The 12,473-nt window shown below is 44.2% G+C and overlaps 1 protein-coding gene across 16 annotated transcripts in view; it reads left to right on the forward strand.

Moving 5' to 3' along the window:
* Fam120b (family with sequence similarity 120 member B) overlaps nucleotides 1–12,473 on the forward strand; it is a 76,621-nt gene that overhangs the window by 61,148 nt on the left and 3,000 nt on the right. For 11 of the 16 annotated variants that reach the window (XR_013045176.1, XM_042261946.2, XM_076552975.1 and 8 more), the window contains 3 exons: nucleotides 4,350–4,556; nucleotides 5,898–6,006; nucleotides 8,082–8,168. The exons of 2 other annotated variants lie outside the window; for them this stretch is intronic. Coding sequence is in view for 13 of the 14 variants with exons in the window: in XM_042261946.2 (XP_042117880.2) it covers nucleotides 4,350–4,556; nucleotides 5,898–6,006; nucleotides 8,082–8,168 (403 nt within the window). In the remaining variant the exon portion in view is untranslated. The remainder of the gene's footprint in view (nucleotides 1–4,349; nucleotides 4,557–5,897; nucleotides 6,007–8,081; nucleotides 8,169–12,473) is intronic. 3 more of the 16 variants (XM_076552976.1, XM_076552979.1, XM_076552978.1) reach the window with 1 other exon arrangement.

The raw sequence follows: 12,473 nt of genomic DNA on the forward strand, positions 1-12,473 counted from the left end.
GCCAGTCTCCCAGTTGGGCTCCCACAAATGGTGCCCGAACAGAGACTTGGACTTGGTGAAAGGAGAGTCGGGGGCGCCACAGGTGTAAGGGGGCATGCTCGATAATGAATTAAAAATAAAGGCGACAGCATTTTATTCTTGGGAGTGGAGGTAAGGCGGCTGAATGCTGAAGTTAAAAGCGAGGCTGCAGCGAGTATCTCTCTCCATCTAGGTTTCTTTCTTTTTTTTCTCTCAATTTCTATCTGTAAAATTTAAGGAAAAAATGTAAGGTAGAATATAGGAATATTGGATAAGAAGAAACGTAGGGTAAAGTAGAATATAGGAATATAGTGTAAGAAAAAAACAGGATAAGAAAAGCAGCAAGACAGAGGAGCTGTGTTCTTGGGAGTCTGAACACAAACTCCTGGGGAAGAATCACAGTCATGAAAAAACACTATGAAAAAAACTGGCAGAAAAAGATTCCTGTGGAAGCTTTTGACCTGTCAATAGCTTAGATCTAAGCCCTGAGCAGCAGGGAAAGAATTTTCCGAGGCAGATGCAGGTGAAATAAAACTCTTCACTCCCCTGGCGCTGCCACTGTATGAAAACATCAAACCGTCAGAATTAGTTTCCTCTTGGCCATGAAGCCAAAGTGTAGGGAACAGAAATCTTGGGGAAAACTTAGTGATCTTTCTCTAAAAAACTGAAGGTTTTTCAGGTCTTTCCTTAGATCTCTTTTCTTCCTGTAAGTGCAAAATTAGATTCACCTGGAAATAACATTGATCAGAATGGGAAAATCACCTAGAAAAAAAAACAAAACAAAACAACAACAAAAAAAACCCTTGAAAACATGGCAAATCCTCTCTGATAATCCTGTCTCCCCTTCAAGCCAGTATTAGAAAAACAAAAGCCAGAATCCCCTGTGGCCCGGAGCCTATGCCTGAGTAAGTACAGGCAGAAAGCTGAGGAGGGACAGCTTACCTCCAGAGTGAAGCCACAACAGAGGTGGCTGCTGGTGTGAGCAAAGCAGTGAAGGCTTTGAAATCCTTCCTGCAATGAGGGAGGCAGGGTCTAAGTTCCTAGATCGGGAACTCAAGCCTCTACCCCCAGAACAGAAAGCAGTTAGCAGAGAAACTGAACCTCTGCTAAGGCATCAGACTCTGCATCTTGGGGGAAGGAACAAGCTTGGACAAGCAGAGGATTTATGAGGGGGGGATCTTAACGAGGAAGCTTTATTTCAAGTACTTTCATTTTCTTTTACTGATCCAGAAAGGTGGACAAGGTTGATCTGTAAATGCACACCTGGGCCCGCTTCTGGGACAGTGTCAGGTAAAGGAAATACACCTGCCAATGCCAGCTCAGGGAGAACAGAAACCACCTGTGGGGAAAAAAAAAAAAAAAAAAAAAAAAAAAAAAAAAAAAAAAAGCTCACTTGATCTTGATTTTCAGTATGAACACAAACCGTGTAAATGGAAACAGGAATGCAGCGGACCCAAAAGGAAGCTTGGGAAATGTAGTCCATAACATAGTTTGTAACAGCATGACGCTATAGAGAAAGGCAGCTTGGGAAATGTAGTGTGTAAAAGCGAGCCAGCATAGGCAAGCATGCCTGGAGAAAAGGCAGATAGATTGGGACAAAAAAACTTTCAGATGTTCCTGTAACTTAGCAGGAGAATGCCCAAGGGAAATACTGCCAGTATAGCCTCCCCCCCCCAAAAAAAAAAAAACAAAAAAAACCCAAATGCCATTTTTTTCCACAAGCTTTGTTAGCTTGACTCCTGGAAATGAGAAACGGCCTGCCTGTCAGGTGGGAACTATTTGTTATTGAAGAACAAGAAACAGGTGATGCCTGTCAGAAAGCAATTAAAATGACACTTCTCAAGTCATTTTGAAACCCTTGACAAATGAGGGTAATCAGAGAAGTGTTTTTTTGCCTTTTGAAGAACAGCCTGCAGTGAGGGATTCCTTTGCAAATATAATGGGGAACAAGGAGGCATGTATTTAGAAAGGAGTGACTGTTTTGTAGATGGGGACCAAACTCCAGAAAATCTAGCTGTCTTACAAAATAGAGTCACTTTGCTTGAAAGTTCCCCACAAGAAAACAATGCTTAATTAGAATGTTTGCACTGATGCTGGTGAGAACAGGAAAAATGTGCCAAGTACTGAAGGTTGAAGTTACAACTACAGTCAGAGCTGAATGACTCATGGTCAGAGTGTACCACAGCTACTGGTGAAATTGGCATTGGGTTAAGAAGCTAGTGAATGAAGTGAAAATACTAAATCATAAAAATGTTCTTCCTCAGAGTGAGCTAATGAAAGATGTGTTTCATGATAAATAAAACAACTCTTTTGGACAGTAGCAGTATCTGAACAAATAACCTTATCAGAAATATTGGGCTAATAAAAATCTATCCAAGACAAAGCCTTGTTAAAAGGCAATTCTAAGATGCAGCTTTAAAAAATTAAGAAAAGGGAGTTTTACCCTCAGTCAAGCTTAGAGCCACTGATGAATTAGGCTCTAACTTCAGACTCTCAAGAAAAGTTTCAGAATGATATCAAGTTGACTATAAACTCTGAACTTTAGAAATGATTTACATACTTCCTGTCTTGTTAGAAGAAAATGTAATAGTTCAGTTAAGAAATCCCTTCTAGATGTTTGCTAATAGAGTTTGCTTTTGAATGTAAGTTAGTTCTGTTAAGAGATTCTTTCTAGTGTAAGTTAGTTCTGTTAAGAGAGTCTTTCTAGATGTTTGCTAATAGAGTTTCCTCTTGAATGTAAGTTTGATAAATAGTTCTTTTAAGAAATTTCTTCTAGATATGTGCTAAAGCTTGTAAAATAAGTTCTATGGAGTTTACTTTTGAATATAAGTTTGTAAAAAGTGCAAATATGTATAATGTAAGTTTGTAAAAAGTGTAAATATGTGTAGTGGAGTTTCCTTTTGAATATAAGTTTGTAAAAAGTATAAATATATAATGTAAGTTTGTAAAAATGTAAATATATAGTGATAAAAAATGTAAATGTGTATTACAGTTTTATTTATGCTAGTTGTAAATATGTATAGTAATGTTTACACCAGATATTTTTGAACATTTTTTTTATAATAGCCCAAAATATAATTTTATGGTATCGGTGGCCCCTGGAAAACCTAAACGAAGGTATCATAATTAGGGGAGCTTTTCTGTCTTCCTAGAAGTTTCCATCCTCCTCTGTTTCTGTTTAGAAAGAGGTAGGCCTCCCACAACTGAGTTAGTTTGTACAGAAATTCTACTGCTGTGGTAGGAACACATGTATATATGAGCTATTTAAACAGCTAAAAGTGTCTTTATAATTAGCATGAGTTTTTGTTTACTTGAGTGGATACTTTGAAGTGTTTTGAAATCACTGTTTTCTCCTGGGAATCAAAACAGTCTCTTGAAAATTGTATTGAACATCTATTAGAAGAGAGTTTTGATTTAGAAAAAGGCTTGATGCAGCTAAGACTGCTGTAGTCATCTTAGACCCATTGCAAAAAGGATATTCCATCTTTATTATCCTCAACTCCTTTACTGGGAGGTGTGTCGGCTGTGAAGATCACTGTAGATGTTTGCAAGCTCTTAGTAGGGACCTGGGCCAGAGCTGAGTGAAGCTCTGTACCTCCTCCTGCCAGAGGCTGGTAGCCAAAGATGGGCAACTTTCTTCTTGATAGTTTAAAATTATTCAAGAATGACCTAAGACAGTCACAGTCTATCTGAGGGGCCTGGAGGGCCCTTTATGATATCAAGAAGGGGAGTTGTGGTGGCCCACAATAGTTTCCTAGTGAGATCTGAACTTGCTTTACACAACAGGGCTGCATTAGAGGATTGCTTGACCACATGCATGTTTACCAGGTGATAGGAAGGGTCTACAATTGGCTGAGCTAGGGGGAGGTCTTTTGCTCCACCCCTTCGCATAACTATAAATAGCCCTTTAGCCAGGCAGTGGTGGCACATGCCTTTAATCCCAGCACTCAGGAGGCAGAGCCAGGCGGATCTCTGTGAGTTCAAGGCCAGCCTGGTCTACAGAGAGAGATCCAGGAAAGTCACCAAAACTACACTGAGAAACCCTGTCTTGAAAAACCAAAATAAATAAATAAATAGCCCTTTAGAAGAGACAGAAGGGGCCAGTGGATAAGGATCCAGGCTCTGCCGAGGCAATCTCTCCCCTCTATCCTTCAATCTGATATCTCTTATCCCTCACTCCTCAAAGAGTATCCTGTTGTAAAATGTGGAAGCCAGTCTCCCAGCTGGGCTCCCACAGGACTGAGACCCTCCAGTCAGCTTTTTGCTGCACACACCTAACTTCTGGTTTGAGCCATCTGTCTTAAGCTCCCTGTGTGTGTCTGTCTCCACAGCTGGATTATATTAACTCCAGAGCTGTGCAGCTGGGGTCCCTCCTCGTCCGAGGCCTCACCACGTTGGTACTAGTCAACAGTGCATGTGGCTTCCCTTGGACAACAAGTGAATTTATGCCCTGGAATGTGTTTGATGGCAAGCTTTTCCATCAGAAGTACCTGCAGTCTGAAAAAGGATATGCTGTGGAGGTTCTTTTGGAACAAAATGTGAGTTCTGGTTATTGAATATTAGAACAATGAGTAAGTTTGAAGTCAGCCACTAGTGTGCCTAGAAAGTCTGCCCATCTCATTAGTTAGGAAGCTTTAAAAAAAAAAAAAATAGGCATGTTCTCCAGAGTCATCCCCATCACCTCACACAGCTGGTGGGGCTGTGCTGACGGTTCTGTAACTGCTGTCCACACGAGGTTGGCTCCGTTTAGCAGCATCACTTGGAATCCACATAGCTAATTGCTTTTGTGGGGAGAATAAGCTGAAAGAAGGGTTTGCACTGTCAGCAGAGGGCTTCTTCAGACAGCAGACTAGTTGGGGAGACTCTGCTGCTACAAAAGGCCGCCCATGTCCTGGGGCTACTGACTGCTGCCCTGGGGTCCCTCAGACAGCAGACTAGTTGGGGAGACTCTGCTGTTACAAAAGGCCGCCCGTGTCCTGGGGACACTGACTGCTGCCCTGGGGTTCCTCAGACAGCAGACTAGTTGGGGAGACTGTGCTGCTACAAAAGGCCGCCCATGTCCTGGGGACACTGACTGCTGCCCCAGCTTTCTAAGTACAATTGCTTCATGATTCCTGGAAGATTTCCAAATGAGGCTTCCCGCCAAGCTCATTTGGAATGTTTTATTACCCATAGGGATGAGAAGGCGGTGTGATTGTGAGGGAACATGCTGATCTGTTAGATAAAACACTCCCAAGTTTTCACACCAAAGGGAAAACATTTGGCAATGTGTCGCTGTCACCATTTCTCACCGAAGTTCCAGGGTGTTGCAGGGTTTGTGAGTGTTTAGAACTTAGAGGAGCAGAACAAGAGCAAAGCCCTTTCTCAGATTTGGACATTGCTCTAGCAGTGATTGAAGGAGATTCAGCCCTGGGGCACAGCTGCCAGTTGTTTGTATACCTCAAAATACATGACTCCTTGAGCACCCCAGAGGGGCTTAAAAGAATCATCAAGGATGAAATATTGACCAGTCATTCAGGAAGCTATGAGAACAGTGCTGATGTTCATACCCCTCTCTGCTGCTGCTGTTGGATGACCCCAGCATCTCCTCTTGGCATTCTTAGATTATCACGGGAGTAGATTTTTAGTCGTGACTGTTTAGTCTATAATGTCTAGAAGCAGGCAGGCATCACAGGTATTTGATGTCATCTGAGACCCTCTTGAGGTCATGCTAATTGAGAGCTGCCACTGTCTTCACTTGGTGCAGACCGTGCAGCTACGCAGGTTGATGTCTTGTGGACAGAGACCACTAGGAGGTTGCCCCCCATCCCTGCCACCTCACACCCTGCTCTTTCACAGAATGTGCAGCTAGCCTGCATTTTCATCTGATCTGTTTGCAGAGATCGTGGCTCACCAAGTTCCACAACCTGAAGACAGTGGTCTGCAAGGCCTGCTCAAAGGAGAACAGACGCATTGTAGGCAGAACACATTGGAACTCGCACTACACAGGTGGGCAAGGGTTGGGTGCTTCCCCTTACCTATCACTTGATGTGCTGGGGCCAGGGTAGACTTACCTGCTTTCTTGTGATTTACTGATAAAAGAACAATGAAATTATGACACATAAATATGATTGGACTGTACTCAATAACTTAAATTCTTGTCCCATAAGGAAAAACATTTCAAGAAGGATTTGTTTGTTAATTGAATAAAGAACTCTTTCTCTGATGTATCATCTGTTTCCCACAATTCCTCTAATTAAAGGCTGCATGAATAGTGTTTGTCTACCTGACAAAAGTTGAGGTTTAGTTTTTCTCATAACAAATGGACATTAGAAAAGTTCAGTATGTATATACCTATATGTATGTGTACAGTAAGTTTTTACAAAAGTGGTCATGAATTTGAAGAACAGTAGGAAAGGACAAATGGGATGGTTTGGAAGGAGGAAAAGGAAGGGAGAAATGTTGCAATTAAATTATAATCTCAAAAAGAGAATAATTAAATAGGAGCTTTAGAAGATTTATGGTTCTGTCACCTAAAATGGCAACCGTTGGAAGATAATACACTTCTGAAGTGTCGTCTTGTGTCACAGTTCAAGATTCTCACTCTTCCACATAGCATTCATCACATTACACAGTGGCCAGTGTAGATGTAACCAACCGTCTTATTAAATAAGAAACACAGAACCAATATAAAGAAGAAAGCCAAGAGGTCAGAGCTCAGAGCTAAAACCTTACCCTTCCTCCTGCGGTGGTCCTACCTCTCCGGCCAGCCTTCCTCCACTGCTGTCCATGTTTGCAGTGGATCCTAGACAACCAGGGGCCTCAGTGGGGAGGGTATCAGTAACAGACATCCCAGTAAGCTGATTGCTGGGGGCCACAGTAAGGGAGCCTGGTGGTCTGGGGAAGAGTGGCTGTAGACTTGGGTGAATTGCAACAGAAGGAGAAGCTAGGAAGGTCAGGAGAAGTTTAGGGTATAGAATTCTTCTTAATGCTAAACTTAAGAGTTGATGTTTGTATCCAATAAATTGAGGAATTTTTGAAGGTTTTGAAGTGGTGTTATCAGAAAGGTACTCTCAGGACAGCAGCTACTTTGGGAGTGAAGGGAAATGGGATCAGGAGATGGCTGGCCCAGGGATTGTCCTGGGCCCCAGGTGAGAGGTGGCCCTGGGGCAAGTGCCTGCACCCTTGGAGTATCTCAGGCATCACATAAGTTGTGCTTTGATCTTTTCCCCTCACTGGTGGGTGAATCTAGTAGTATGGGTGCATTGCTTGGGACCTTGTCCTTTTTGTCCACAGTGGCTCTAAGCAGAAGAGGATTTTGGTCTCTGAAGGCCCTATCACACATGTGTTGTCCTTGGGAGTTCCTGGCCAAATGCCACATTGCCTAGCAGACACACCCCAGAGTCTGCAGTTGGCACTTAGGGTAGGAACTCATTCTTTCTGTGGAGCGTGAGAAATAAAGATACCTTAAAAAGTCCAAGATAGCCAGGGGGTGGTGGTGCACAGTTTTAATCCCAGCACTCGGAAGGCAGAGGCTGGTGGATTTCTGAGAGTTCGAGGCCAGCCTGGTCTACAGAGTGAGTTCCAAGACAGGCTCCAAAGCTACACAGAGAAACCCTGTCTCGAAAAACAAACAAAAAAAGTCCAAGATAGTATGTAATTAGTGGGAATTAGTGATACAAGGGAGACATCAGAGTATAAAAAGTATGTGTTAATGCATTTGTGGGGATGTGGAGGAGCTTACCACATCCATATGATCGTGTTACCTGAAGAGACTGGAGGTGGGCCTCCTTATGGGGGGAATAGCGTTTGCAGTTGTTGCCTCTGGGACAGAGTCTGGGTAAGCAACAAGACTCCGTTTTAAAGACACATGGTGAAATATATCTTAGTACTGGTCATAAGCTACCATTTGACTTCTAGTCCGGATTGGCCGCACCTCTTCTGAGGCCTTTGTCTGTAGTCTTCGTCCCATCCTGCCGTTGTGAGCACACGGAAGGTTCACTGGCCTGGTATCACTTGCTGCACTATTATGTGTGAAACAAAATGAGTGATGGTGTGCTGATGTGTTGACCATGTTCCCACAGGGAGGCTGGGGAGACAGGGCTCCAGCTCCCACAGGACAGGCTCCACACATGGCCATCCTGGGCAGCCATGGAGAGATCAGGGTTCAGGTAAGAGGCTACCACACCAGCCATCAACTGCTCGTAGGTGCTGCATTCCTTTATGCTGTGTTTGTGCTGAAACCTGCTATGTTTCCTGTGTTTGAAAACGAGTTGTGTATTTACAGTTAGAAAGCAGATCAGTGTGTTGGCATACCTAATTCTTTGTTTAATGGAATAGAGACAAACAATGACAATCTTGCTTGATGGCGATATGTCTGCTTCTTACTGCTTTACATTCTACCAATTCATTCATCTCTTAAAGACTCAATTTTTACAATTTACTCAAAGGCTTTTCTAAAGATTGCTTGTAAAGGGCTCAGATAGGAGCATTCTGCTGTCTTTCATGTCATGGATCACATTTATAATGTTGGAAATGCAGCTTCTTATATGTCATATGGGTGTATTGATAACACACTATACTTAATTTGATATGCAATTATTTGCACTTCAATATGTAGAGAACTTCCTATCAGTATTTGAATTCAAATTTCTTTTAGGTTCCAGAGCTAAACTTGATAGATTGAAGTTACCGAAGACTTACGGTTTTGTCCTTTTATAGAAATATACTCAAATGTGATTTTTACTTTTGTAAACCGGGCATGTGCAGATTTGCATGTTGCTCAGATTACTGTCTAAGACACGGCTGCTCTTTAGCAGACACTGATGTGCAGTGGCACTTTAGCAGTCCTGAGTGCTGAGGAAGGACTCTCCTCAGGCTGTAGACAGCACGTGTACAGTGCCCAGGCTTGTCTTCTCGAGTGTGGGTATTGAGCAACTTTGAAGCTTCTGTATGGTTCAGAATAATCCAGTTCCTGATGGACATCTTTGAAAGGCTGCTCCCTGGAGAAGGAGAAGCACCGTCAGTGTAGACTTAGGTTGGCTTTTGACTTTCCTTGAACGAGCTGAACTTACCCAGGCTGCTCTATCACTCCTGTCTTCCAGGGCCTGTGGTGGCCAGCTGAGGTTCTCCTGAAGCTCTCCAGCACAGCCTGTGTCCAGGGCTCCCTGCCACACTACCAGCTAGCCCATGACTCTGAGCTGACCCAGACAGATGTTTGTCCAGAATAATGGCAAGGGAGAGTCAGAGTTCTGAATAGATAGATGTCTCTCAAGGCCAAAGACCACCAAAAGCAGTGAGAGCCTATAGACCTTCTTTGTAAAGCTACCATGACGCTGGTAATGGCTTTAGCCCACTTGAGTTAGATAGGATCTAGGTGTAGGCCCAGCTGTCTGCATGTCCCACCCTGAAAATGTTTACGCATCCTGCATCCTGACACAAGGCACCTGGCCTTAAGGCTTTGGCCCTTTGCCCTTGTGTGTTGGGGAAGAGCCAGTGGCCCTTCCTTGAGGCAGCTGGTCCCCGCTGATGGTTCTTCCCCTGCCGGCAGCCGCAGTCCGCCTTGCCTGGTGTGCTAAGGAAGGTGATGCCTCCTTTTTGTCCTCTTTGGCTTGCCATTGTCCCGTTCCCATGTGCAGAACCTTGAGGCTAGGCCAGATGGCAGCTGAGCAGTTGTGGGCAGTAAGAGGCTGTCGTTCTCTAGGGAGGCAGCACCAGTGTCGTCAGATCTCCACACTCTGACTGTCTGGTGACTGTCCCGGCTCCTCCTCTGGCAGGCAGCTGGCATCAATAAGCTTGTGTGTCTGTAGCTCTGCAGAGCTGAGATTCTTTGATTCATGGTTGGTGAGTAGGAAAGGTAGTGAGGTGCTGTTTACAGAGATGCCACAGAACCAGGCCCGCGCCAGGCTTCTCTGGGGAGCCTGGGCCTTAGTAACCTCACCTGCAGCTCTTAGGACAGTCTCATAACCTGTACCAGGGTGCCTTTGGTTTTCCTGGCAGGCATTCCTTGGTATAGCTATGCTACTGAAACTGTAAACCCTACAAAGAGTTGTCTATATCCACAGAGCCCTGTCCCCAGCTGAGTGCCAGAAAGAATGTCACAAGAATTGGATTATTCTTACCCTTAGTGCCATGGCAGAAGTTACAAGGATATGTTTCAGATATGCTAGGAGAATCAATTCTTCCTTGGGTTGTTTTTGGTCATGGGGTGGGGGGTTGATTTCTTCACATTCTTTTAGCAGAGGGTATTGAGCATGTCCTCGTATAGATGAAAATAATGGGATGACTCCGTAGGAGAAATGCTTTCTAAGTCCCAGGTCTCTACCAGAGAGATGTCTACCCTAGAACCCACATCACTGAGCATTTCCATTGTCCCAGAGATATCATGGTATCTGTATGTCCCACCAATGTGACAGCTATCTTCATGGCACCAGAATGCATCCTACATATGTGACGTGTCCTTATGGCCAGTGATATAAGGCTAGAGGCCTTTAGCCACATGTAGAGTGGATACATGTTTTAGGACATAAGACTGAAGGCTAGTGAGATAATGGTGGTAGCCTCTGCTGGGCCCAGAGCTGAGGTCAGGAGATGTCAATCCCAGGACTGGAACTACAGTGAGTGAACTAGAGTCAACCGCTGTTCCAAAAACAGGTAATCCTATTCAAGCTGTAGATGTCTTTCCAAGGGTGCTATTCCCATTCTTGTTTGTAAAAATATTTGCTACCAATGAGGAATTAGAAGCATAGTGAAGAACTCGGGGCAGCAGCCACAGCTCTTGTGGTCCTTTGTATGCATGCCACGCATCTCCTGACTTCCTGGTCTTTTGACCCTTGTGGTCTGCAGCTCTCTCACACACATCAGCAGCCTCAGCCATGGCCTGGCCTGGTGAGATACACTCTCCTGGACCTTTCGCATCTGCAGGACTTGCTTGTCCCTGAGCCATGGGCTCTGATATCCCCAGCATTCTACATGCCACTACTTCCTGACCTCTTGTCTGCATCCTGGGCCACAGTCCTATAGCCCAGCATTGACATCCCTTTTGGTAACTAACACTCACCAACTTAATGAAACAGATGTGGTGAACAAAGTCTGGACAGCTGTGCATTTCCTGGTTGTGTGCTCTACATTGGTTTACTTTGCATGCATGTTCTTCGAGTTCCATAGGGCAGTGGTGGAGACAAAGGTCTTGCTCTTGCTGAACTCAATGAATGATGTCATGCTTCCCATCATATACCCAGTTTTAGTTCTAAATCCAGTATGCACATCCACAACCACCAATTTTCTATATCTCATTTCTGATATACGTATCTTGAAAACTATGTTTACACATATAAAGAAAAGGCCAGATAATCAAAAGCAATAAGCAGTTCTTCTGACCCAGAAAAGAACAAGGTGAGGTTGTCATGACTGTTCCAGATGTGCAGGCACTGAGGACACACAGGGCCCTGGACAGTTAGTCTGTCCAGTGATTGAATATGCAGTACCACACATCTCTTTACTCAACTGCCTAATTTCCTGCTACCAGCCAGGCTGGAAAGTTGCAAGAGTTGGCTTCTATCCTCCGCCACACTAAACTTGACACACTGGGAGTGTTGAGTGGTGTGTGTGTTATCTAGCCCATTTACCCTGTTGTTCTGGTTACTTGAAAACAGAAACATGGCACTGGTCACATTAGTTAAAGCCTAAAAACTACATAGACATTGTGCCCTGGTTTGAGACTTGGGACTTGGAAGGACAGCTCTGCTTTATTGGGGTGGGTTATAATAGAAACGTAATCACAGTTGTGCTGTGAAGGTTGGGCTGGGAGAAGTTTTAGGGTCCTGAGACAAAAAAGACAATCTTAGTGGCCTGGGTGCTGGGTTGATGTCAGGTTGAATGGCTCAAGGTGAGTCTAGAAGCAGCTAGGGGCAGCATGTGAGCCAAGGACAGTGTTCCACTGGTACCTTGCCCGTGTGGAAGCAAGTCCACAGGCCACCTCCTCCTCCTCCTCCTGCTGCTGCTGCTCCTCCTCCTCCTCCTCCTCCTGCTGCTGCTGCTCCTCCTCCTCCTCCTCCTCCTCCTGCTGCTGCTGCTGCTGCTCCTCCTCCTCCTCCTCCTCCTCCTCCTCCTCCTGCTGCTGCTGCTGCTGCTCCTGCTGCTCCTGCTGCTGCTGCTGCTCCTGCTGCTGCTGCATTAGTGCTCTTTGGTGTTGTGTGCAACATCAACTTTTACACATTTGGTCCTTAATTGGAATTTTTGTTGTTGTTTTAAAGATCAGGCAATCTACTTTTTCTGCGAAATTATTGAGGTGTGTTTTGTTTGGGCCAGCACATTTTTGTAGTGGGTTTTTTCCTGCCTTAAATATTTTTGTATTTCTTCAACATATGAAGTAGAAAGTTGTTACTATTTCAAGATTAGAAAAAAATAGACAACATTCTTGTTAAAAAAAAAAAAAAAGACTCGAAATGCTTTATGTTCAAAATGACAGTGTTCAG

Source organism: Peromyscus maniculatus, chromosome 16, assembly GCF_049852395.1.
Source record: "Peromyscus maniculatus bairdii isolate BWxNUB_F1_BW_parent chromosome 16, HU_Pman_BW_mat_3.1, whole genome shotgun sequence".
Classification (NCBI taxonomy): Eukaryota; Metazoa; Chordata; class Mammalia; order Rodentia; family Cricetidae; genus Peromyscus; species Peromyscus maniculatus.